Source organism: Vicugna pacos, chromosome 16, assembly GCF_048564905.1.
Source record: "Vicugna pacos chromosome 16, VicPac4, whole genome shotgun sequence".
NCBI lineage: Eukaryota > Metazoa > Chordata > Mammalia > Artiodactyla > Camelidae > Vicugna > Vicugna pacos.
This window is the reverse complement of record NC_133002.1, coordinates 47,873,230-47,900,229: the sequence shown is the minus strand read 5'-3', so window position 1 is coordinate 47,900,229 and position 27,000 is coordinate 47,873,230. Positions and strand designations below refer to the sequence as shown.

Here is a 27,000-nt window from a genome sequence, read left to right as displayed (position 1 = left end):
AATTATATTCAATGATGCATAGTTTAAAAAGGAAAAATCACAGTGCAAATCAGTTCTAAAGAAATACATTTATTTAAAACTTACATTGAGACGATTAGTAGCTTTAACACAGAACAAGACAGCTTTAGGAACATAAAGCAAGCTATTTTACAACGTAATGTCTCAAAGTGTCCTAAATTCTACATCTCCTCTGACTTAAAGAGAGAGCATCAAGTTACACTTGTAGTAGAGTAGGGGCTCAATACTGCTAGTCCAGAAAACTGTATGAACTTGAACTAAATATTTATTTTACAAGTAACTCAATGAGCCACAGTACATGGATCATCAGCTCTTCAACCATGTAGTGAGCACTACTTTTCACGAGTGCATTATGCAGGAGGATCGAGCTAACAAGTGCTCTATCGTATGTGCTTCACTGTCAGATATTTGCAGTAATGGTCATAGAGAGTAAGACAAAAGTCCTACAAAGGTAATCAACAAAGAGCAGTTATTTGGCTATCTGATTAAATTCCTTGAAGCAGAATGACTACTATATTACGTTACTGTTATTGTATTACATCACTCGACTATGAGCTGTTTTATTTCCAATGACCAAAACATGTTATAATGTAAGCATTATAACAAAAAATAAAATGGACTATTCTCAAGAAAGTAACAAACTGGAGTGATGAACTGTGCCAAAATGTTTAACAGCTAAGAAAGGAGAGTCTGAATTGTTTCTCAAATATTCTACAGTTAAATGGCAACCTATAAAACACCCCATTTTTCTAGTGTAGGCAGAGAACTTGCTTCACAATTCTACATATTTGGAAAAGACATGAAATGTGGCTGATATAACCTTTTTATTTAAGCTTAATTTGAGACAAGTACAAAAAACATCCTTTTGGTTATGCTTGATTGGGCCAAGTAACTAAAATGTATAATTTATCTTACCTGTCTACCTGGAGTATAGTGTAGTGTAGAATTATGAAGCAGAGAATGAAGTACTTAAACATACCACATGCTATGCTAGTCAAGAAATATAAAGGAAAAAAGTGTGCCCTAGAAACTGCCTTACCAGCAGCCTGAAGAGTTTAACATACAAAAGCACACCAATCTTCTATAAACACTATCTTTCCAGCTTCAAACATAAAAAAAGATTTCAAATTTTTTTTGGTCCCAGAAATACTACACAGATCCAAGCGATCAAGACGAAACCAGTATCAGTGAATTTTGAGATTTTTTTTAGCAGTACAGTTTAGAATTGGCACAGCAAAAGCAAAGTTGGGTATCAAGATACACAAGACCAATCATGCAAACAACTGCAAGTGAGATGTATCACTTAAACACTAAGCTCATGACTGACATTCTCAATATATACACTGATTTTTTTTTTAAACTGTCGTGGGGTAGGTATAGTTAAAGGATATCCATTCTAAGATATAAGCAGCCTCACTCAAAGTTATGTATAGTTACTACTTTTTGGTATAATCAATTCCTCTTTTCCTTCTACAAAACAAAAACAAAAGCAACAAAAATAGGTTTCCTTGAATACACATTAAGCTGTCTTTTTAAAGCTGTATTTTTAACTGTTCCAATTACCAAACACAATCTTTAAGTTTTCATCAGAAAGGAAATTTACTTCCCAGAGAGCCATTTTAGGCTGGTCATCATAATTAGAACTTTTCCAAATACTCTGGGAAGTTATTTCTGGTTGAGAATTTCAGAATGTCAGCCTTGAACAGATTTAAGCAAATCTGGTTTCTTTCCTTATTAACAAGTTAGTTAGGATATTCCAGAAACACAAGTTATTGATGTGAAATCACACATGTAAATTCAAATATCGCAATTAGGAATTCAGGAGTCAGGAACCCTGCACACATCATCATGCAAGGAAGGACTTACCCTTTCTTTTCAGCCATGGCCTAGGCTGCCTGCTGAGTTAAAAAACAACAGTTTCAATCATGTTTTCAAAACCAGATTATACCTAAATCTTACGAGTTATGACTTTTGCCACATCATGTGAAAAAAAGACAACCCTGCAAATAACTTAGTAATGACTATCTCAGAAGACAACTCTGAGACAAAAAAAAAAAAGTCAATCGAAAACCTTACAACACACCCTTCTGGAGAGAAACTGGCACCGCAGTGAGCGACTAAATTATTTCAGTACCACCAAGAAAGGAAGTTTGCTAGTGTAGTCTTTCAGAGAGAAATGAGAACTTCATTCAATGAACTTTTCTGTCTTACTTGCATAGACCTCTCACAACTAAGAATCAGCACTTCTCAAAAGCTAATGGCTTTTATTAAAATAACTACAAATACATGGAAATTAAGAAAACGGTAGATGTAGCATAGGACAATATATCCTCATACAGAACTAGACTTGCCCACCCCTATCCTGGCCTAAATTAAAATGGTTTGAAAGCAGATTTCCAACACATTTATTGAAAAACTTTGTCCTAGGCAGGGACATCAATTTAGCAATTTCAGGTAAGTTCTTAGTATAGATTCCAAGGGCTAAACATTAATAGCCTAATAGCATACTGAGAACCAGAACTCCTGGTTGTGCCTTTTCCTTTTGATGTTTGATCTAACTTATAAGATTAACTACAATGGACTAGGGAAAAAACAAAACAAAACCATTGCACTTGGAATTCAACTTCTAGAATTGTATTCCAGAGTGTCTAAGAAGGTAGACATTCTGAAAGAAACAAGAGAAGTATACTGGACCCAAACCGTCAGAGCAGAAATCTGTTATGTTAAGTGAGTGCTAAAAGTCAACCCAAGTGCTAATTTGCACAAAGCTTGGGAGCAGGTAAGGGGAGCAGAAGAATGCATAAAAATAAATAAAAGATAACCATAGTGATAAATTTTTAAGAGCCATAATTATGCACCCAAATGTGGTATTCTAGGCTCATGCTAAGTTCCAATCAAAGTCTAGGGCAACTGGATAAAACATAATAATCTGGGCTGAGAAATAATAAGGCTTCTCTTTAGCAACATTTCTCTAAATTGTTACTTTCTTCCCATTTTGAAAAAAGTTTTAGAAAGGAATGATGAGGATTCCATACAATATGCATTAGAGCAAAATTTAAAACTGAAGGCATTGAGCGTCGATTGTCACAGGCATTATTGACACTAACTTATCCTCAAATAAGCTCGCAACTCCTGAAAAAATGTCTTTAAATTGTTCAATGCCTTTGATTTCTTACTCTCGACTAGTAATACTTTTCTTCCTAGAAAAACAAATTTCACAGGTATAACTTCCTCTGTATTCAATCCATCAACTAAAGATCAATACTTTTGCCAACCACCATTATCTCAGAGTGATGGCTTGAAGTATAACACAGTTGCTAAAGAAATTAAAAACACTCAAAAAATGCATGACCCAATCACAAACGTCTCATCAATCATCTCTTCAAGAAATAACAAAATAGCATCTCTAGATAAATACAACAAACTATCGATGCAAACATTCTGAAACCATCTTGCTGAAATATTGTGCTTTTTTCCCTTCAAATTTCAATCTCACTATTGCACATACCTCCTGCAGATGAGGGCTTAATGCATAAATTCTGATCTTGTCAAAACTAACCATTCAGGAAAAAATTAAGAAGATTATCAAAATAAAATGTGCAAATAAAACTGGTGCTTAAAGCATGTTCAAAACATAAATCCCTAAGACAAAGGAGTTATAAACTGTTGGCAGAAAAACAGCCAAGTAACTACACCTGGTTTTTCAACTTCTCTTTAATAAGATCTTATTTAGCTAGCACATACACACAAACCAAAGACGGATCAAGACTGCAAACCAACAACAATTACCATGTATTGAATTGATTTTCCCATTCTTCAGTTTTTAAAGAGACTTCCTTTATACGGGGTGATAATCGGTTCATGTAGAAAATAAGTTATCGACATACTTTTTCATGTAACAGTCTGGGTATCTTCAGCCTCATGAAACAGGTATAACTGTTTTAAGCTGCATGTATTAGAGAACCTAGCATTCTATCTGAGAGCTTGGCACTCGCCGCATGTTTAGGGCATGCCGATGTATTTCCTGCATCTGTCTGATCCGGTCCTTCTGCCACATTAAGTTTTGAGGCATAGGGTATCTCTGAGTGCCATGCAAGTACCGGTATGGGATTCTCACGTGGCAGGCAGTGGCTCTACAACGAGGCTGTGGCATGGGAGGAAGAAGCATCCACCTCTTTCTCTCAGCACAGTATCGGTAGGCTTCTTTCCGATACTGTTTGTCAATATCATCACTGTTTTTCCAGCCCCCAATAATGAAGACATCATCTTTGTAATAGCAGATGGCTGCTCCTTCGATGCTTAGGACTTCTGGAGGTAAGCTTTCAAGGATCTCATCAGAAACTTGGCTGGCAATTTTTCTTACTGCCTCTTCATTTTCTATCGAATAACTCTTGGGACAGCATGAGGCTGTCTGGTAAAAGTTTGAATTGACCACGGACATTTGGAAAAAGCAGTAATTGTCAATAAGTGGCAAAGATTCCACATCTTGCCACTGTCGAGTCTCTGTATCATAGCAAGTAATGACAGCCTTTAATCCATCTTCAGTGTCCCGGTCCACAGGAGTGCGGGCAGCAATGTACACAAACCGGTCTTCAATAGCTAGTGCTTTAACATCTCGAAGAATCTTTGGTGCCGATTCCAAGTTGTGCCATTTATCAAGCTCGGGATTATAAACAGTCACATCTTTAAAACCAGGACTAAAGTTGCCATGTCCTCCAATGCTGTAGAGCTTCCCTTTGACTTCTGTCAGCCCAAAAGAATGCTTCCTTGTCATCAGACTACAAACATGTTCCCACGTATTCAAATTTGGGTTATATCTTTCCACAGTTTTAGCAAATCCTGGTTCCATTGACCCAGCAACATACACGTAGGATTCTGTTACTGCAACAGCATGTCCATCAAGGTGATTATGAATATGGGGTAGGTTTACCCATCTGTCCTCATCGACAAAATATCCCACACATTCACTTAAATAGTCTCCTCCTTCTGACACGCCTCCTATAACCATGATCACATCCATGTTCTGCCCATAGCGAGGTAACAAAGAAACATGAGAAGCAGGATGCTGGAACGTGCCAGACTGTATATTCTCAGCTCTCAGAGCATGCCTCTCCACTGCATCGGCCACTAACTTGACACAAACTTCATTATTGGCCACCAGCCTCTCTGGTTTGACGTGACGAGTAAGGTAAGTAGGTTTCATCTGGGACAATCGGAGCAATTTAAAAAGTTCTTCAAAGTATCTCTCTCTCTCTTCAGCATTTCTCTGAACCCACTTTAAAACTGTTTCAAACAGAACCTCTTCAGAGTCAACCGTAATCTCCAAGTCTGACAGCCAGTCTCGAATGAGATGGAAAGGTAAAGTATAAAATTCCTCATCCTGAATTACTTTGTGGAAATTTCTCCGTATCATATCTGCAGCTTTCAGAGCAAGTTGGCTCAGGGTATACATGTGAGCTAAGCTATGGATGGCCACACAATTAGAGAGATGAAGTTTTTTCTTGAGAAATTCTCCACAAAATTCTTTTAAACGAATTAATAGGAACCTAAAATCAAGAAAAAGAAAAGGGATTAATTTTCAGATGTGCATATTTTATGTGGTTACATGCTGAGAGCATCTGAATTATACAGACAGAAATGGTAATAAGCTTCATCTCACGTCATGTACAACACCTGAAAAAAAAGTGCGAATCCAAGTTAAAAAGGATTGTGCTGAAAAGTATGTTTAAAAGTATATATAAAATCATCTTTATATATTTTAAATTATTTCCATTATACAGTCTGTATGTAATTATATGTTAAATTAAATACATACAATACATACAAAATGGAGTTTTTAGTTACATAAGGCTTTTCAGAATATATCCTTTAATAAAGTACAGCAGTCCCATATTTTATTTCCACTTTAATTTACCCTTGGCAAAGGCAAATCTCAATCCAAACTTCTCTCTGCCATCCTGCCCTAATCCCTTGCCAGCAACCAGCCTCTTCTTCAATCAGGCTGGTCTCAGTGAAAAGACTTTTTAAAGCATCAATACATGGTAGAGGAACTATGACTCCTGGGAGGCTGTTTGATCAGATCTCAAAGGGAATGGCAGTGCAGGCTTTGTGTCAGGTTTTAATCTTCTCTTCCCCAAAACTTTCTCCCAGAGTAGCCCAGAGCTGGGGGCAGGTGTAGTTCTCAGGGGCTTTGTCCTAAACTGGGTTCTTCTCATTGAAGCAGGGTGGCAAGGCAAAGTCAAACATCTGAAGAAGCCAGGAAATAAAATAACAACAGAAAACATGTGTAGGACGGTCCATGTTAAAAAAGAAAGTGGTTTCCCATGTAGCTGACTAGAAATTGCCTGCCCACATATAGTTAATCTGGCAGAATTCAGCCCTTGAGGGTGACCAATTTGAGACCATTGCTTTAAAGAGAGTTTAAGTCCCCAGAACTGAGAACATTAAACAATGTAAGAATGATTTCATCAGTCCAGGCTCCTCTCACTACAGTAAACATTTGCTATTATGATTACTGTGCTTAATAACTATGACAAAAGGCTGAATTTCAAGGCTGGCTCCCTTCACTCTCTTCAGGGAACATACCATCTCAGACAAAGACAAGATAGAGTGAAAGCTCTGGCAGCTCTTGAACACGTCTGGGTGCTGGGTCACTCATTCTTGGGCTGCCCCACCCCCTCCTCGGAGCTCCTATTTTGGGCAGGAACCACAGGTAACCCAACACATATTCTCTTGAACAGGTGTTTGGAAACATTTCTCTGAAAATATAGCTATTGTATACTAGGCATGTGCCAAGTGACAGGCATCATGCTGGGCACTTTCTATTATTTCTTTACTGCCCTGCTAGGTGGGCATGATCAACAGACAGAGGATATGGCGGGAGGTGGGGCAGTAGGTAGGGAGAGGAATCCTGCCTCGGAGCTGATGGGTGAGACTGGACGTGATGGGTGCAGTGCCTAACATGAGGCAGCTGCTCAGCAACTGACATACGGAGAGAAGTTAGAGTTTTAAGTAAATTGGGGTGTTCTCTCCTCTCCTTCACCCCAACTCCCCAATAAAGCAGGGGCAAGTCTAGAAGAACACAAGCTCACATGACAGAGCAGATGCAGCCTGAGTGAGTGCAATGACCCTTCTCTATACATTTTCATTCAACAAAGTTCCCTCTCTCAGACCTATATCTACCTGCCACACCCCACCCTCTAACAGATGACCCAGCCTCATGCTTTGAGAAAACAGAAGCGAGATTAGGCAGAAACTTCATTTTCGTACCATCCAATCTGCCTGCAGTTGTACCCTATACTCTGCCTTCCCAGTCTAACCTCTCTCTTTTTAATATAGATTCTATCCCTTTCTTGGTTTCAAGGGCTTTGGTCCTGTAACATCAATTTTTTCTCATTCACTGATGCATTTTTCATCAACACGTAAACATGCTCCAGTTTCTCCTATCTGGAGGATGGGGTGGGGAAGAGACCTCCTTGGACTCCTCCCCAAACATGTCTATGTGCATCATTTTTCTGATGCTCTTTACAGCCAGACCTAAATGGCTCTTGTCAATGCCATCAAGAACCTCTATTATCACTGAATCCATTGATCACTTATGGATGACAGAGTTGACACGACTGGCTCCTCTCTCCTTGACGCTTTTTCTAGGCTTCCATGGGATCAGTCTCCTCTGCTGGTTCCTCTGTAACATTCTGGAGAACCCCAGGGCTCAGTCCTGCTCCTTCTCTTTTCTATCTACACTCTTTTCCTAAGTAATTTCATCCAGTCCCATGGCTTTAATTACCACCTAATCTGCTAATTTCCTTCCAGTCTCTAGCTCCCCATGCTGTTCTGTCCAACTGCCTACTAAGATATCTCCTGGACCAAAAAACCAAACTCCTGATCCTCCTCTCAAATGCTTTCCTGCAGTCTTCTATATCTTAATGAACAATGAACAACTCCATCTTTCCAACTGCTTGGGTCAAAAAACTGGCAGTCTTTTCTCTCACACCCCACATCAAATCCATCAGCAAATCCGTCTCCTCTACCTTCAAAACAGATCTAAAATTGATGCACTTTGCCATCACTTTTACGTCTCTCGCCTCAATCCAAGCCTCCACCACCACTGCAGCAATGTCCTGAACTAGTCTCTGCTTCTGCCCTTGCAGCCCCTTCCTCACCAGCCATCCTTTTTCTCAACACAGAATTCTCCAAATCAGACTGCATCATTCCTCTACCCTAAACTTTCCCATCTCATTCAGAGTTAGAGCTCAAGTCCTTCCACAGGCCGACAAGGCCCTGTGGGATCCTGATCCATCCCCAGGTCTCTCCGACTCCTCTTACCCTGCATCCTTTGATCCAACCACACTGGCCTCCTGCTATCCTCTAATATCCAGACCAGCTCCACCTCACAGTCTTTGCACCTGTGTCCCCTAAAGGAAACACCCTTTACCTCACCTCCTTCGGTTCTTTGCAAAATATCTTCTTCCTCAAGAGGTTTTCTCTATCCATCCAATTAAAAAAAGAACAGCTCCTCTACACCCATTTTCTGTATATCCTACCATGCTTTATTTTTCAGCTAATGCCATCATATCCAACACACTACTTGACTTATTTATTGTCCATCCACCAATGCAAGCACATGAGGAAAGGGACTTTTGTCTATTTTGTCCACTGCTGAATCCCCCGCAGCTCAGAACCCAGTGTCTGATCTGATGTGTAACAGGCATTTAATAAGTATTTGTTCAAAAAACGAATCTGTAACTTAATACTGCCTAAACAGACTCCTCCCCATTTCCAAAGTACATTCACCTGCCTCCTAACCAGTCCCGGAAGCATCCACCCCTGCTCTCTACAATCCATCTTCCACAGTAGCAGAATCATCTTTTAAAATATTTAAATCAGATCATTTCTTTACCCGGCTTCCCATCATCCACTAAAATCCAAACTCCTTTTTCCAACGCATTTCACACACTCTTCTCCCCTTCACCTACTAGATCCAGGTTCACTAAATTTTCCTTTTTCAGTTCTTCTCTAAGCCAAACAGCATCCTGCCTGAAGGCCTCTGCGCTAGTTGCCAGGAATGGTCATTCCCCATCTTTGCATGGCCAGTTCTCCTTGGCTGTTTGGAGATCGGTTTAAATGTCACCTCCTCATAAAGGTCTTTCCTCTAAGCAATCACTATCCTTTCATCTTTTTAATGTCAACACAGCATTTATTACATGCAGACTTTTTCATTGCCTTTGTCCCTCCACCTGGAATCTGAACTCCCTTCTTAAGAGCAGGGTGACCTAGACGGGCTGGCTGGCTGCCTCCTCAGTGCCCAGAGCAGTGATCTCCCCACAGCACACAGCAGGCGCTCAATAAATATCAAACGAATGCACTTCGTCAGGGCTACTTGATCCCCCCCCCTCCCCCGGGGCACTGCCCTCTCCGCCTTCCGCGGCCTCCCTGTACGCGGCCGGCGTTCGGCGAGCATCTTAACCTCCCCGCCCTCCGCATTCCGCCTCCGCCGCCTACCTGTCGGCCAACTCCAGCACTTCGTGCACACTGCCCGTGCTGACGCGGATGCGCCCGGTGTACATGTATTCGATAACGGCTTCCACCGTGTCGGGTTCGGGCCCGGGCTCGGAGCTCCACTTGCGCATCTCCACCCGGCCCGAGCGGGACTCGGAGAACTGGCCCGAGAGCAGGGGCGTAAAGTACTCGGTGGCGGCCGCCAGTACCGAGCGGTGGGCCCGGAACTCGCGGCCTCCCGCACCGCCGAAGCACAAGGTAATGTCGCAGAAGAGGCCCTGGCGCCGTTGCTCGTTCTGCCGCCACGACAGCTCCGAGCAGTGAGAACTACATTCGAAATCCTCGGCCTCCGGGCCCGGATCGCCGCCGCTCGCCTCCATTGCAGACAAGCCCGGCCCATGCCCGAAGTCCACCGTGCCACTGCCTCTGACTTCGGCGGCCAGCCCAGCTGAGCCGGCGGCGGCCGTCTCCATGCTCTCCATCTCCAGCACCTGAAGAGACGCAGCAGCAGCCGCCGCCGCCGCCGCCGCCACTGCCGCTGCCGCCATCTTGACGCCGCCGCGCTCGACTCCGCAGTCTCGGAACGGTCTGGCGGTTCGGGTGCGACACAGAGGGATTCTGGGAATAAATAGTGAGCTCCGGGCGGAGCCGGCCGGCTGGCCGGCCGCTGGATCTGCGCACGCGCTGCCCCGCGCCCGCCCTAATGCGCTGGTCTTTGGTAAGATTCAACCTTACCGCTCCCCAGTTATGATCACCTCCCCCGGAGGCCAGCCATCCGCATGCCTGCGGGAGGTTCACTGTTTCCTCTCCCTTAGAGAGTAGCATGCTCTTCCTGGTCGTTTTCTAAAATAAAAACCACCTTAGACCATCACCCATGGTTAGTGTCTTCGGTGGCAACACTGGAGTTTTATTTAAATGTTTAGAATGGCTTTGGAGTAAAACTTGAAAAAGAGAGACTGAGCCCCAGCTAAGAGGATGAGGGTGAACAAATTACTTACTATCTCTGAACTGATTTATCTCCTAAAAACGGGATACTCTCTACATTGGAAGATCGCTGTGAGAAATAAGATGCTTGTCAAGTGTTTTACCGTGTTTGGTCCATAGTTACTGTACACACATACTTGGTAAAAAGATGAATAAAAACTAGTTTGGGGTTTTAAGCAAAGGAGTGACTCAATTAGATGTCTGTTTTAAAATACCGCTGGCGGCTACATGGAGAATGGACTGTTAAGGGGACAAAAGTGGAACTAGGGGCACTAAGTTGGCATGCCAGGTATGGATAGATCAGAGGGCTAAAATTAGAGGATAAATCCACAGGACTTGCAACCAGATAGAGAAGTGAAGAAAAGGATGCCTCCTGGGCTTTTGATTTGAGTATCAAGGTAAAGCTTTGGTTCCCATTCACTGAGATACGGCAAGTGCAGATTTAGGGCAGAAGATAGTGGGTTTTGTTTTGTTTTGTTTTTATTTTTTGAAGATAGTGTTTTTTTACGAGGTGGATGAACATTTAAAAAACCACATGTAGTAAAACTATTAGAAAATATAGTTCAAAGGGATGCAGATAAAAGGATATGGATGACATGAGACAGCAGTATGTCTTCATTGTTACTATATAGTTTATTTAAACCAAACTATGATAACACAGAGGAGCAACTGAGGTGGCAGCTGCCCAGAACCTTTCTGGATTACAGATGCCAACTGGCTGGAAAGGAGTCAGTAATAAACAGACAAGTCAGCTACATAAATAGAGACCGTAACACACAAGACATTTCACAGCTTTTTGCTTTGCACTTCCATTTTAAACATATGTATGTTACAACTTTACATGTTAAATTACTGCTCCACATATTTTGTAACAATGGTAAGGATGTAGATGGTCCCATCGTCTGCAACATGGAACATTTCCGGGGGATACCAAACAAACTCAACACACAATATACAAAAAGATCCTAAAAAAAAATCAGATTAATACAATGCTCTTCGGGTTATATGAGGAAGAAAAGGGAAATGGAAAAACAAAATATTAGGGTCCTTTAAATGGAAAGTATCTTGAAGTCTTAAAAGTGTCATCCAGGGAAAAACATTTTTTTTTTTAACTAATGGAAAAAAGCAGTATCATAAAGCCCTACAAGGAGGAAAAACACTTTGGACTGCACTTAGATGCTTCCATATAATAAATACAGTGGGTAGCAGAGCAAACGTCCCATGTATTGGCTGGGTTCTTACTTCTATGCTTATAAAAAAAAATATTAAGCTTCTTTGCGTAGACTGAACGGTGTTAGCCTGTGGGTGTTAGTTTTCGGTGCCTGTTTACATTCCATCCTTTAAGGAAGCTCCAGTGCCAGCTGTCTGCGGCTGTCTCCCCGGGGGAGGAGTTCTCATCTTCTCGGTACTGTGATAGGGTTCCTGGCTCCATTACATGCTCATGTGTTCCGGGAGAACATATGAAATATCATCCCATGGGTGACGATACAGCCCCTGCTTCAGCCTCTTCTGATCGAGATAGTGGCCTAAAATGCAGCAAATGCAGCTTTTTGTTAAGAGTTGGTGAGTTTGTTAAGTTTTGGTCAGGGGAGGAGATAAGGAAGGGAAATCCTACTAATACAAAAAGAAAGGAGGAAGTACACCCAGCTCCAGCCCACAAGTAGATGCCAGCCTTGGTAAAACAGCAACTGCTTGACTTCATTCTGTTCTCCGAGGCTAGCAATCAAACTCATTTCCAAGAACAAAGGAACAAATAAAAATAAAGGGGAAGTTGAAGTATGAGAGGAAGGATTAGGAACAATGATTAAGACAACGTGACATCTCTTTGATAGAAACTGGCCACGTAGGTAGCTGGTATATCTGAACTGTGGGATAAAATAAAACAAAACGAAAACCCAAAAAACAAAGACCCCTTACTACCAACTCACCAATGAAGCCCATACTCCTTCCCAGCACAAAGATGCCATTGAGGGCTCCAATGTCAATATATTCATCAGCTTCCTCCCTGCAACACACAATTCACTTGTAGTTTTTAAATGGCTCACATGACTGCCCTCCTCCCACAGACAGTACAGTTTTCTGCCCAGGAATGAGGAGCCGGCTCTCTCTGGATTCAAAGTAGAAAAGAGAGGTGTTCTGGTTGGTAGGAGGAGAGGCCATTCTTGTTTTCTTCTCTATACTTCTCCACATTTTCTAAATCCTCTAAAAGGAGCATGTATTGCTTTTAGAGTTGGGAGGAAACAGAAAGAAGAATCAGCAAATGTTAGGAAGAGGAAAACCACTGCAAGCTCACCGAGTAAAGGACCCGCAGTTTCTGAGCATGTCTACAAACGCAACTCCAATTAAACCGTCTACATTCAGGATAAGATTCGGTTTCTGGGAAGGCAAAAAATTCAAAGCATTTATCATTATTACTCATTTTTTTTCTCTCGTAATTTTCCACTGTTACTACTACAACTATTACTGTGAACTCCTGACCACCATTTACAACCTCCCACCAAAATATCCCCGCTGTTTAGGAGAGCCTATGTCTTACTTAATTCCCAGCGTCTAGTCTAGCAAAGGACCCAGCCCCACGTTAACACTTAGTATATGTCAGTTGAACTTAAAGCAACTGAAACAACATTTTCCAGAAAACCAGGTTTGATTTTAGCTACACAGTCAAAATGTAACCTGACTCTCACTTCCCCCAAGAAATTCACCCAAAGCTCTGATTCAGGGATTAAGGACATTTTCTTTTTTACCTTTGAGGTGGTAATCTTCTCTACCTCCAGAGCGTAGTCGAGCAGGGGGGTAGCAGGGAAGTGCTGTCTGACGTAATCTTTGAGGATCTGCACTCGCATGTCCGGGTTGTTTATCTAGGATGTGACCCAAAGTTACAGAGGAACCCACGCTAACACTGCTGTCCGTGTAGCACAGATTACGACACTGCTGTAGGGTGTAAGGTTTCTGAAGTCCTCCCATTATCTTATTCCAGCCTCAAAACCACCCAAGACACAGAGATGTTAGGTCAGTTAGCCAAGGGTCCTACAGTCCTAAGCAGCAGGGGACTGGGGCTCCACTCTCCAACAGGAAGCCTGAGGTTCCGGCCACTAGCCCTGCTGCCCACCAGCTCAGTGGCCTAGTAAAGCTGTAAGCAAGTTCTACAAGGTTCTTAGTTTTTAACTTAGCAAGCACATATTGGCAGTGGGGCAGCAAAGCACTCCTGAAATTCCTGGTAAACCTCTGGACCTGCAATGAGTAGAGATGAACCTTCTGTTTAGGGACCCACACTAAGTGATCATTTGTCAGCAGGGGAGTGAGATGGTTTAGGCGCCCACCAAGTCGCAACACCCCTTGGCCAAGACATACGAGGTCAGTATGAACTCCAGGGAGGAAGGCACCCAAAGACCAGGTGTGGCAGCGCAGCCCTGACCTAGCTCGGAAAGACGCCCTGTGCTGCACGTGCACTGGCGGCCTGGGAGCTGGGGGTGGCTGGGCCAGGTTCTGCGAAGCCCAGATGGAATGTCCCTAAGAACGAACGCTGTCCCTGGTTCAGTCCTTGCCATCAAGCCGCCTCTGGATCTACCCTGAGCTGACCCAGCATTGCGATGCCTAGATCGCACACATAACCCTCTTGTTTTAATGTGAGTCATACACCCCGCCTAGACCAGTAGAGTGAATGTGGTTCCTGGAGCTGCGGAGTCAAGGGCCTGAGCTGTCCCTGAAGGTCCTGGAGCAGCTGTCACTACCTCTTCTCTCGTTCCCTTTGATTTCTAAACACAACTCACTACCAGGACACACAGGGGACTACCTGCACTGTGGGGGACTCTATTAACCGCTTAGAATATGTACCTTGGCCTCTGACTTTATCACTCATCCTGCCCCAGTGGGGTCAGGCTTAACCATGTGGCTCGCTTTGGCTAATGAAATGGGAGTGAGAACAGGAGCTGGGCAACTTCCAAGCAGAAGCTTTGAGAGCTTTCTTGTGGTTCTGTGATGGCTATTTTCCTTCTGACAAGACCAGCACCTCCCCGAAAGGGGCTGCTCCTCCAGCGCAGAGGACAGAGGACAGAGGACAGAGCGCAGCCAGACCCCAGTGGACGGAGGGTGAGTAAGCAGCAAACCTCTGCTGCTCTGACCCACTAAGATTTTTGGAGTTTTGTTACCACCGCCTGCAGCATTATCTAAGCTACGGTGATTGATCCATCCCGTTAACGCTGACCTTGGTCCTTTCTCCTGTAAGATTCACTTGGGAAGCTAAAGTGACCAAGTTTCCAGCTCATCATATTTTCACACAACTGAACATGATAAAAAATTTTTAAGGGCAATCTGTCTTATAATGGGAAAAACAGCCACCCTGGCACCCCATCCACCCTGGAGACCCAGTGCCCTGAAGCAGAGCGACGACTCACCGATTTCACTCGGTGGCCAATGCCCATGATCAGTTTTCCTTCCTTCTTCATCTTGTTCACAAACTCCATGGGGATGATGCCGCTGTCAAAGGCCTTGCTGAACATCTTAGCTGCTGCATCCAGGGCGCCCCCAAACCGGTCCCCCTAAAGAAGAAGCAAGCCCATGTCACCCAGAGCTGCAGGTGTCTCCTTCAGCTTTGCGGACCAATCTGGCATGCCCCGAACAGCCCCCAGCATGGGTCCCACATTCGACAGCCCCTCTGAAGACCCTGCTGTAGCCTAGCTGCGTGATGCCAAAGCCCAGTGTCCCTACTGTTCGCCTCCCAGGAAGGCAGTACTCACAATGGTGAGCAGCCCCGAGGTGAGGCTGGAAACCAGGTCCTTCCCGGCCCGAGCACAGATGATGGTGTTGTGAGCCCCAGAGACGGCTGGCCCATGATCAGCCGTCACCATCAGGCACATCTCAATGAACTGGCAGGAGTACTTGGGCAACCTGGAGGAGGGCGAGTAAAGGGCAGGGACAGGAGACTTGGAACAAAGGCGAGCTGCTGAACAGGAGATACATCCACAAGGCCATGGTCCGTCTGTCTCCCATCTCCTTGAACAAGTCACTCGGACTCCAGAAGAGCAACCTCCTAATCTAAGTCTAATACTGTCTTACATCTTGAGGGCAGAACCTTCTGATTCCTGAGCTGCTCTGGGTGTTGCCGGTGTCAAATGCTGCTTATAAAGTTGAGATAGCAACCAGGGTCTGAAATTGCTTCTTTAGGTGGCAGTTTTTAGCGCAAGTTGCTGCAACAGGATGTGACCTTATCTGGGGATACGACCCTCCAGGTGCCAGACAGAGAGGAGGTGAGATCCGTGTCCCTTTCACATGCACAGCCATTAACCTCCCAGCGGATGATTAAGCACAAAGTCTGGAGCTGGGGATGCCAGAGCAGACACAGTGAGACCTGCTCGGGTAGGAAGTTACAACCTGTGAACTTCTCCGAGGAAGGGCCCAAAGCAGGACCAAGACCCATCTGTCTCCCGGTTAGGGCATGACATAAACCAAGACTTTGACCTGGCTTTCTGCCCAGGGCCACTCCAAACCAGGGCTCTGTGACTGTGACTGTGAACTCATCGGTCTCCTTGTCCTGATGTCAATCCCAGGGGAGAGCTAAGCTTGGGAATTGCAGAGAAAACCAACTTTTCTTCACATGCAGGCTGATGGGACACAGATTTTGCAGAGGATACAATACGAGATTGCTTAACTCTGCCTGTTTAGCAACTCCACCAGGCCTGTGCTCTGTAATCTACCAGACACGTCCAGACTTCCCGTGCTAACCTCTACCTTTCTCTCAGGAGGCTGCATTCACTCTGGCCCATTTCTTTAAAAGTTCCCAAGGGAAAGGGGCTGATCCCAGATCCCCGATGAGGTCATCTGCTTCTGTTGGTTAAGACTGGCCTTTCTGTCCTTTGAAGACTTAAAAACAGCCTGTACCTCTTTCCTCTGGCCCTTCAATTGATCTGTGGCCATCAAGACTGGCCCTGGACATGTTCCCCAAGGCTGCCCACCTCTGCTCCCTTGACAGAGGAAAATTAACTAAGTCACAGGGCCCTACCACCTTCTGCCCTCCATGCCTCACCTTTTCTGGAACCAGAGGAGGCCGAGGACCCCGCCGATGCCCATCTCCTCCTTGAAGACCTCTGTGATGGGCATGCCGGCGTAGATGAGCTCCTGGCCTCGCTCATCGCAGATGCTGGTCATGAAAGAGGCAGGTTTGCGGATCAAGCCCAGCTCCTGAGCAGAGATGGGGGCAGAGGCAAGCAGGGCTATGGTGACCAGAGATTTTCTCAGGGCTGCCCTTCTCTCTGTGCTCAGAACCAGTGTGCCAGGAATGTCTTTAATTCTGGCCATCAAGCAACAGCTCTCAGACAAAGTTCTCCCAAGAAAGAAGTGCAGAAGCCGTTTTATTAGATTATTTCAGCTGTAGAAAGCAGGAGCTCTGTGCCACGGCACCTACTCAGCGTCAGCACTATTTCTGGTCTTAACGGAGCGTCTGCGGGGCCAGGCAGAGCACTAAGCCTGCTGGCATCACTGGTTCACTTTAACCTCACAACCTCACGACCTCACGACAAAGTACCAGTCCCTTGTGTTATAGCAGCGGAAAACAAGGCTCAGTAGCCAGCCCGGGTCACCTGGCTAAGAAATGGAAGAATGCATCCAAAGGGAAAATTTTAAATACTCCACACACAGCTGCCAGTCTCCCACCAGAATGTAATGAGGCTCATGGCTGGGGGACTGGAGGATCCCCTCAACACGTCCCTTCCCCAGTGGAGGGGATGGAGCTCCTGCATCTTTCGTTTCCAGAGTTGAGGCACAGCAGGGTATCATCAGCTAACTCTGTTCAAGCCCAGTTCTTCAATCATCCCTTCTGAATTTTAAGAAATGCTTTTAAGTTATGTGTTAATGACAGAAATGACATGAATACACTCTCCTTGTTACAAATCCAAAATAGAACAGATTAAGTTATGTTGCCTTTGACCTCCACCTCATCATGGTTTTCTGCCTTCCAGTTGGTTGGTTTAGTGGACATCTTTCCGGAACTTTCTTTCCCCATTTTTATTTACACACATACATACACACATGGAGACTATACAATGGTGTTTTGCATGCCTACACCTTTCATGGTCACAATAGAAACACTGTCCTATGATGTGCTGTTTACTCAACAAACTTGAGCTCCATACGTGTCAGCTCATACACAGACCTTCTTCACTCTTTTTTTTTTACTTCATTCTTTCTAATTGCTGCACAGCACCCCCTCACATGACAATCCTACAAGTTAGCCATTCCTCCACTGATGACCATCAACCAGAAGAATATTCTTGAACGTGTTTATGTGTATATGCAAACAATTCTTTTGATGTAGCTTTCCAGACGTGGAATTGCTGGGCTATGAAGTATGAGCCCTGTTAAATGTGACTAACGTTACCCAACTGCCTGTCAGAAAGGTTGTGCCAACGCCACTCCCACCAACAGTGAATGAACGCAACAGCCTCCTCACACCCAAACAACCCCTCAGAGAATTTTTTTGTCTTTGCTGACCTGTAGGGGAAAATTGGTATCACAGCTTTTACTTTGGTTTCTTTTATAATGAGTGAAGTTGACATGTCTTCATGTTGAAAGCATTATCTCCTACCCATTTTTCTAATGGGTTACTGGTCTTTTAAAAATTGATTTCTATGAGTTCTTTTATACTAAGAAAATTAGCTCTTCATCTCTGTTCTGTTCCTCCCTTAGACAAGTAGGCAGAGTGGACTTTCTGCCCTGAAATCCCTCAGCAGGTGCAAAGAGCTCTAAGGGACATTGTCTGTCCCAGCCTCCGTTTCCAGGTCAGGCCACACAGCTGCAGGAGATACACACTGCCCCTTGCCCTCCCCCGGGCCCTGCATTTGTCTTACCCATTGGTCAGAAGGGGGCGCCCCACAAGCTCCAGCACAAGAGCTGGAATCCAAGAGTCAATCATCACAGTTGCTCCAGATGCCCTCAGAGAAGCCCCCAGGGGGTGTGGTTTGCAGCCCAGAGCAGTGAGCAAGTGGTCGCTCTAACTTGTAGGGCAGGCCTGGTATCCAGGGCTTTGAGCCACATCAACTCACACCCACCCCACCTAAGGGCCTAAGTCTCCCTTGCCCACGTGGTCAGGAACACATGCAGCACCTACCCTGGCCCAAGAGTAGTCCATGGGCACCGTCGGGGGCGGCACCTCCTGGGCAGGTACGATGACTCCTCTGGCCACCAGGTCCTCGTACACAGACCTGGGAGGCAGGAAAGGGGGAAGAGAAAAGGCATCCGTGTGGATTTCATTCTTCTGGGCTCTTCTAAGCCATCCCAAGAATGCTCCTCCACCTAAACCCCAAACTTTAGGTTTTCCAGCTCCGTATCCCCTCCTGTCAGCTGCTTACTCTGTCTGACCAGTTGGATTCCTGAGCATTAAATGGAAACAGGTTCTGGCCAAGATCTGCCCCTTCTCTTCTCTGAATAGGGCTTTAGCAAAAACTGCATGTGGAGGCCAAGAAAGGCCAGAGAGGAGGACTGGGAAGACACAGCAGGTTATCCAGTAACTCCATCAATCAGAGGTGACACTTCCTCAACATTTCCATGCCCATCTCTCATTTATGGCCAGCCAGTTAGGTAGGCTCTGAAACGGAACGTTTTAACACCAGTCTGAACGGCCTATAATTGCTGCTTCTAGAAAACAAAACACAAGCCAAAAAGAAAGAAAGAATTTTGGACCATCTGTAGAGCTGCATTAGACCTCTGAGAGGGACCAAGAATATTGGACACTTGTATTTCAGAGAGGCGGCTGTCCTCAGGAGGAGTTTGAGAAGGGCCAGGGAGGTGGAATCCTCTGCAAGGTCCACTTACTGGATGATTTCTCCCAGCTCATCAAAGCTCCGAGGCACAAACACTCCCGCCTCCTTCAAAGCCTGGTTCTTGGCTACTGCGGTTTCAGAAGCCTGGTTGGCACAAGCTCCAGCGTGGCCAAACTGCACCTGGAAGGCAAAGGAGAGCGGCTTTACCGGACTTGTGAATCCTCCAAGAAAGGTAGCAGAGGCTCCTGGGAGTGTCAGTGCTGATCACAGGCTGGACCCCACTCAGCGCTCTAAGTGAATCACTTCAAGCCTCAAGAAGGCTCACTAGGTACGATCGCTGACTCTCGCCTACAGGTGAGAACCTGAGGCCTGAGCAGCTCAGAAGCTTACTAGTTGAGGTCACACAGTGGGCACACTGGAGCTGGGATACAAAGCCTGGCACCTAACTCCACCAATACCTTCGTTTGGCTTCCTATGAGCAGCTGTCGGGGCGTGGAGGGAACAGATGGATGGACGGGGAACGGCAGTTAGTCTTGAGCAATGGTGAGAAGTGAAGTTACAAACTGCCAACCTTAGCTACGCTAAGCTCACAGGCATGACCTGACTGTCCTACACATACTCTTCCTAAAAAACAAAACAAAAAACCCGAAGACTGCATATGAAAATCAAATTGCCAGCTTCTTTTAAAAAGTCAGATTTCACAACACTGTAAAATGATTATGAATCAATAAAAATGTAAAAAAAAAAAGTCAGATTTTGCGGGGGTGGGGGTATAGCTCAGTGGTAAAGTGTGTGCTTAAGCATGTGTGAGGTCCTGGGTTCAGTGTCTAGTACCTCCATTAAAAATTTTTTTTTAAGTTTTTTTAAATAAAAAAACTTTCCCAAAAGTCAGACTTTGCACCATGAGGCCTCTATTCCCCCATAGCAACAATCAGGGGGAGCCAGTTACCCACTGCCCCCTTCTACCTGAGCACTCACTGACGTAAACTATAAATCCAGTGGAATATGCGGCAGTGGGGTGACTGGTTATGGGAAGTGAGTGAGACGGAAGAGAAAACCAATCAGAAGAGCTAAGTGGTAACTATGTCTTTGATCAAGCAACAAGGAAAAGGAATTAACCTAATGAAACATGGTACAAAACCCAGATTAGGGTAGGTGTGGGGTGTAATGATAGTATCTCACCTGTTTAAAGAACACTACCTCCAGGCACTTTTCAAAGAGCCTTACAAATGTAGTCATTCAGTAGCTACAACTATTTCCTCTAAAAAAGGAAATGGAAGCCCGAAGGGGTAAAGTAACTTGCCAAGGTCACACAGGGAGTATGTGGTAGCATCCGAACCCAGGCAAGCTGGCCTCTCACTATGCTCTTGACCACGATGTACAATGAGGGGGGCCTGGGGTGTGGAGTGGTCAGGAATGGGGGTACTAGGGATTGAGCCCGCACTGCCATGCATGCTGAGCACGCACTCTACCACTGAGCGATACCCCCACCCCCTTCCTGGTGCATTCTTTACAGGACTTGATCTGCATGGGCGGCTGGGTGGGAAGGAGAGGAGATTCTCCATTCAAATAAACTTAGAAAACACTGGGTTCAAGGAAGTTAAGCAAGTTTCTTCAACTCAGATTTTGCAAAGCTAAAACCAAAGCTTTTAAAAGGGAGATAGATGATACTGCATGTTCATAATTTAGAGAAGCTTCCCTTTTCCTGTTTGTTTTTGGTTTGGTTTGGTTTGGCTTTGAGGACCATCGCTACAGGACCAGTGTTTTGTGGAACAAAACATTTCCAAAAAATGCCACCTTACCAATGTCCCCTTGTCTCTACCTCCGTTCCCTGGTTCTCCATTCAGTTTTCCTGAGGCACTGTCTCAGCTTGCCAGCATTGTGTTGTGTGCCTGTGTGACCTCTGCAGGGCAGAAAGCTCTGCAGGATCATGTGACCTGTTCAAGCCCTCAGTAAACACTAGGGGTAAGGGCATATAGTTTAGTGGTAGAGCACATGCTTGGCATGCACAAGGTCCCAGGTTCAATTCTCCGTACCTCCATTAAAAAAAAAGCACTTACTAGCTGGGCTGGCAGGGCACTATTCTACATTCAACCATCCTTGAAACTTCATGAAGAAAAATTTTTAAAAATGAATCAAAAAGCAAAAATAAAATACACCTTGAAGATCTACTCTACCGACGGGATGATGATGAGTGCCAGCCAGAAACAGAAGAGCAGGGTCCTTGCCCTCTTGGAGGTGTCCTTGGCAGAGTGGGGGTGAGGGGTGAGGGGTAGGAGGCTAGTAATGCAAAGCTGGTTAAGAGAAATACTGGAAGGGGAGGGGCAGGGGAGGCATTATTTTTGGCTGTTGAGGTGGAGGACAGAGCAGTCATGAAGAGAGTCAGGAAGAACACATGGAACATGTGTGCTGGAGGATAGAAATGGACAGCTGCTAAGACCTGTATGTGCCAGACCTTTATAATTACTTTCATTCTTTTTTAAATAAAGGTACTGGGGATTGAACCCAGGACCTTGTGAATGTTAAGCATGCGCTCTACCACTGAGCTATACCCTCCCCCCTGCAATTACTTTCTTAGGGTAGCCACATAACAACCCTGAATCATCCCCATTTTATAGCTCGGGAAACTGAGGAATGGAGAGGAAGAGCCTCAGTGACCTGCCCTGGTCACACAGATACATCAAGAGCTGGCTTGAAAGCCTGTGAAAGTGCACTGCATCCGTGAAGGACAGACAGGATACTGAGACCCGCCCCTTCCCCTTTTAGTTACTTGGAAAAGAAATACAGAGTTCATAATTACACAAAATGAATTTCATGATACGCACGCACTGTACCCTGTCGCTTCTTAGATTTAACGCAACACAAACTCTCTATACCAACATCTCAAGATCCACCTTGTTCTTCTCCCACCTGCCCGGTGTTCCATTATGTGACACGAGGACACGGTCCCCTCCAGACCAGCACTGGGGTGTTTCCATTGTTTGCCATTTCAACATTGCAGCCAGAATCCTCATACACATACTTAAGAATATTTTTACATGTGCGCCCCCAGAGTAAATCTGGAGAAATGGAAGTGCTGGCTCAAAGGAGAGGTGCCTTTTATGACTGGGCAAATATTGCCACTTTGAGGACGGTAGGAATCCAAAGGGGAAAGGCAAGCAACCCCAGGGGGAAAGAACAGGGGCAGGCCGACTGGGAGGAAGAACTGAGGGTTCTTCAATTGAGCGTAGGAATTATCATTGTTGCAGGAAGCCTTGAGGGCCAAGTTCCTTTCATATGTACGTAGCCCAGGGACAAGGGCTGACAGTCAGAGCCTGATCAGCTGGGGGGGCCACCTTCAAGACAGAGGATGCTCTAAGCTGGAGGACAGGGGCTGAGGTCTGGCTCACAGCCAGCAGGAGACAGAGCTCAAATAGTGTTCCTAACACCCATTATATGCTGCACTTACTAGGCCCCCAGGCACCTTCTCAGGCATTACATCCTGTTTACACATCCAGAGGTTTTCTCCCACAGCCTCTTCCTGAACAGAACTTCTCGCCCATCCCTCTTCGGCTGAGCCTGAGGTGTGTCCTCTCTCTCCTCTGCCTCCCTCTTGCTCGGCAAACTCCTCATCCCTTAACGAGTTCATCCTTTCCATGAAGCCATCGCAGCTCCTCCAGGCACTAAGCTGCTCCCTACTCTAGGAGGGACTCGGAGCATTGTTCTGGCCTTAATCTGGGGACAAGTTTGTCTCTTCCAACTGGATTTAAGCGCCTAGACAGCAAGGTCCCAACTGGACCTTGTAGTAACCAAGCAAGTAATAAACGTTTATGGAAGGACCCAGCTGCTTGAGAAGATGACCACACAGTTCACAGCAAACGCCCCCTCGTGGCCTCCCCGCCCAGGAGGGCTCTGCCCCTGCTATACCTCGGAGGAGAACATGGTGGCACAGGTCCCGATGCACCAGCAGACCACGGGCTTGGTGATGCAGCCCTCCTTGACTCCTCGGCAGATCTTATATTCCTCAGTGCCCCCTATCTGCCAAGGAACAGGGGACAAGAAAAAGCCCACAAGTCAGTGGAACTCACCCTGAATTGCTCTAAGACCAGCAATGTGGCAGGAAAATCTGTCTCAAATTAGGTGGCGACCAGAGCCGTCGTGTCCCGAGTTACAACTTGGCTAGAAAATAAGGGGATGTGGGCTTTGGCCAATAACAGCATGGATGACTGAGGCTGGAAGCAAGGAAGAATTATAAAGGGACAGTAGGTATACTCAGAGTTCCTGGGACTCCCCTTCCTGATCTAAGAGTATTAAACAACTTAGGACCAGACCCGATCAGAGGCACAAGCAATGGATGCACTTTGACTCCAACTTTCCACTGCCCAGCAGGGAGAGACTAGGACCAGCCAGTGAAAGCTTCCTCTCTACTGTCACTAAAATGTCTTGTGCCACCGAGAGGCAAGAACTCCTCTTAGGAACACGGTGGTGTTAACAGTGACAATCTCTAAGCCCCGGAGTCCAGTGAGTGGGATTACCAAGGACTGTCACTTTCAGTTATATGTAACCAAAATCCATGAATTTTTAAAAAACTGAAATCATCCTTACTTTAATAATCAGAAAAAAAAATTAAAAAAAAAAAAAAAACAAAACTACTCACCTCTCCGAGGACCACAATCATTTTGACTCCTGGAGTGTCCTGGTAACGTAACACGTGATCCATAAACGTGGAGCCGGGGTACCTGGTGGGAGCAGGGAGGATGCTGGGATCCGGGGACTCAGTGGGGGGAAGTGTGTGCACAGGTGTGGGGAACACACCTGTACTTAGAGCACTGTGGGGTTTTCTGTGGGTGTGGATACCTAGAGAGGAACCAGAGAGGCCTTAGGAATAATGAGGGAGGAGGAGGTTGTAAGTGGAGCACAGGGAAGGGAAGGAAGAGGAATGAATAAGCCCAGAGGATTCACGCAGCAGTAAAAGATACCTGGGGAGCACGTGTAGGGTGATTTTAAATATGTGCCCAAGTTCTTTTAATGAGGTGGAAACTCATGCCTCTGCTCCTAAATTTGGGCTGAATTTAATGATGAGCTTCTAATGAACAAAATGGGGTGCGAGTGATTCTATGATCTTGACTTCCAAGGCAAGATTATAAAAAACATAGCTTCTGGGCCGTACTCTCCCCTGAATCGCTTACTCTGGGGGAAGCCAGTTGCCTTGTGCAGAAGCCTACAGAGAACCGCCTGCTAGCCACGTGGGTGAGCCTCCTCCAGCCTCAGTCAGCCCGCAGCTGACTGCAGCCCCGCCCACATCGGAGCAACCTCAACAGACACCCCTGCCCACCCCCACCTGCCAGAATTGCCCAACCGAGCCCTAAATCCTAACCCACAGAAAGCACAAGGATATTTATCATTGTTTGAAGCCATTTTGTCTTGGGTTGATTTTGTTCTCTACCCAGCAACAGACAATTAACACAACGTGCCAAGCTGTGTCCCAGGATGGCGGGCTGTTGCTGGAACGTCTATGTGTAGCCTGATACCTTTTAAAACAATGTTCTCCTGTCACATGAGTTTGCAAAAGGACTGCTCAAGGCCAAGTAGGCTATAGACCTACAAGATCCTCAGAGAGCTTCCTGTACTTTTGATACGCTCAAGAGTGTCTAAATCCCAAGAGGACAGTATACCCAGCAGCACTGCCCGGACTCATCTGACCCGGAGCTTTTCATCAGCGAGCACCCAGGGACTAGGCTGACCCCCTGAAGACCACAGAAAGAGTCCTTTCTCACTCAGGTGTCGCACTCGAAATGATCCAGGAGAGTCAGGAAGAATGACCAGGGGGCCTCCCTCTCCCAATATTTTTTCGTTTCTGAGCCAAACAGTAGTCAGAGTTAACAGCAGTGGTAACAATAAACAGTAATGGCTAATGTTTATTATTCTAAGTTAAGAAGGACCAGGCATTGGCTCTAAGATAGTACTCAACTGATGACCTACTGATTATTGTTCCCACTAACAAAAATAATGAGGCCACTATTTGTGAAATGATAAGGGGGGTGTGTGTGTGTGTGTGTCCTACTTCCTGACACAGGGCCCCGAAAACCCTTGTAATTTCCTGAGGGTCAAGGGTGCTAGGAGCATCTCTTGTTCTAATTTTTGGTCTTTGACAGCAGTTCCTGACACAGGGCTCTTAAAACCTCTGTAATTTCCTGAGTCATGGGGGTGGTAGGAGTATCTTTTGTTCTAATGAGGCCGCTCATGGTGGGCACCAGAGAAGGCATGGAAGCTCCAGGCATCCACCATGCCTCGCCCTATGCATCTCTTCTATCTGGTTGTTCCTGAGTTGCATCTTTTTATATAACCTGGTAAGGTAGTAAACAAACTTCTCCTGAGTTCTGTGAGCCTTTCTAGCAGATTACTGAACCCGAGGAGGAGATCATGGGATTTACAGCCAGTGGTCAGAAGTATCAGAGGCACAGGGAACTACATTCAATGTCTTGTAATAACCTATAATAAAAAAGAATATATATCTATATAAAATCACTATGCTGTACACCAGAAACTAACACAACACTGTAAATCAACTAAACTTCAATTAAAAAAAAAAAAGTACCAAGATCCCAGACCTGCGATTGGCATCTGAAGTGGGGGTGGTTCTGTGGGACTAAGCCCTGAGCCTGTGGGGTCTGACGCGATGATGCTGTCTCTGGGAAGACAGTATCAGAATTGAATTGAACTATAGGACCCCCTGTTGGTGTCTGCAGACAATTGGAGAACTGCTCAGTGTGGGACAATGGCCCACACATTTGGTGGCCAGAAGTGTGAGTAAGATAATAAATATAGAGTTTTTCCTTTCACTCTCATTAACTGCAGTGACACTGAGGACTTAGCACCAGACCCTGTGTTAGCCTCATTCACTACTCCAACCCCTCCATGAGATGGTGCTGGTAATTTACCCATTTGTTCCATGAGGATGATGGGGGTCTAGGGAAGACTGGTAACCTGCCCAGATTGCCCCCTCCCGCCCCCAACAGGGAAACTGGGATTTGAACCCCTTTGGTCCCTGCAGAATGGACCCTGCACTCTACTGCCTCCCTCTGGCCACAACTCAGATGACAAACAGAAAAACACCCCAAAAGCCCAAACACCTTCTCAAAACACCTTTCTGTGTTTTTTTCTGTGTATATTTTCTGATCTTATGCTAGGATCAGTCTTGAGACGGAGAAGAGATGCCCCGTTTTATGGACTTCAGCAACACCCCTGTGTGCCCGGAACTCAGCGGCAGGTGGTAAGCAGAGACAGAGGACCCAGCACCCTGCCCCCAGTGATCACCTGTCCCCGCCGATGGCCACGCCCTCATAGACGCCATCTGTGGTCCGGGAGATGATGTTGTTGAGCTCATTGGACATGCCACCCGAACGCGAGACGTAGGCCACGCTGCCGGGGCGGTACAGCTTGGAGGCCAGGATGTTGTCCAGCATCCCGCCAGTATTCCCGATCTTAAAGCACCCGGGCTTGATGCCACCAACCTGCACGGGCAAGAACTGTGGTCAGGGAGGAGGGGGGCTGACTGACCACAGAGCTCAGGGGAGTCACAGAGCCCGGTGTTACCTGCCCAGCCCACCCCGGCCAGCATCTGCACATCAGGTTTCCTGCTGAGGAAGAAGAGAGTCCCCTCAAGAGACATTACACAGGAGGAAAAGAGCCTTACTTATAAAACATGGCTTACTGCAGACTCAGATGTGGACACTCAGGATTAAATCACCTCCTTTGCTCCAACAGG

The 27,000-nt window shown here is 45.7% G+C and overlaps 2 protein-coding genes across 8 annotated transcripts in view; both read right to left on the bottom strand.

Moving 5' to 3' along the window:
* Positions 1 to 49: 49 nt before the first annotated feature.
* On the bottom strand, positions 50 to 10,273 carry KLHL11 (kelch like family member 11). Of its 2 annotated transcripts, XR_004193366.2 has the most exons (3): positions 9,520 to 10,273; positions 3,808 to 5,564; positions 50 to 1,916 (listed from the first exon to the last, which is right to left on the bottom strand). XR_004193366.2 is itself a non-coding variant. In XM_006199253.4 (2 exons), the coding sequence occupies exons 1-2, from the start codon at positions 10,062 to 10,064 to the stop codon at positions 3,983 to 3,985; spliced, it is 2,127 nt and encodes a 708-aa protein (XP_006199315.1). In that variant the 5' UTR covers positions 10,065 to 10,273; the 3' UTR covers positions 50 to 3,982. The 2 variants fall into 2 exon arrangements, 1 of the variants encoding a protein (XP_006199315.1); XM_006199253.4 differs by having other exon boundaries at positions 50 to 5,564.
* Positions 10,274 to 11,114: 841 nt separating this feature from the next.
* ACLY (ATP citrate lyase) overlaps positions 11,115 to 27,000 on the bottom strand; it is a 39,849-nt gene continuing 23,963 nt past the window's right edge. For all 6 annotated transcript variants that reach the window (XM_072939327.1, XM_031685552.2, XM_072939328.1 and 3 more), the window contains 12 exons: positions 26,550 to 26,746; positions 23,890 to 23,971; positions 23,160 to 23,270; positions 19,306 to 19,433; positions 18,602 to 18,695; positions 16,523 to 16,677; positions 15,237 to 15,387; positions 14,895 to 15,038; positions 13,245 to 13,358; positions 12,794 to 12,876; positions 12,429 to 12,505; positions 11,115 to 12,026 (listed from right to left, as the gene is read on the bottom strand). In XM_072939327.1, the coding sequence (XP_072795428.1) occupies positions 11,932 to 12,026; positions 12,429 to 12,505; positions 12,794 to 12,876; positions 13,245 to 13,358; positions 14,895 to 15,038; positions 15,237 to 15,387; positions 16,523 to 16,677; positions 18,602 to 18,695; positions 19,306 to 19,433; positions 23,160 to 23,270; positions 23,890 to 23,971; positions 26,550 to 26,746 (1,431 nt within the window). In that variant the 3' untranslated portion in view covers positions 11,115 to 11,931. The remainder of the gene's footprint in view (positions 12,027 to 12,428; positions 12,506 to 12,793; positions 12,877 to 13,244; positions 13,359 to 14,894; positions 15,039 to 15,236; positions 15,388 to 16,522; positions 16,678 to 18,601; positions 18,696 to 19,305; positions 19,434 to 23,159; positions 23,271 to 23,889; positions 23,972 to 26,549; positions 26,747 to 27,000) is intronic.

What these genes read in the sequence shown, in the direction of transcription:
- KLHL11 (XM_006199253.4), bottom strand. Translation starts at nt 10,064, where the DNA reads ATGGCGGCAGCGGCAGTGGCGGCGGCGGCGGCGGCGGCTGCTGCTGCG. An exon ending in GTGCTGGAGTTGGCCGACAG is followed by an intron (nt 5,565 to 9,519) that starts GTAGGCGGCGGA and finishes TCTTGATTTTAG; the next exon opens with GTTCCTATTAATTCGTTTAA.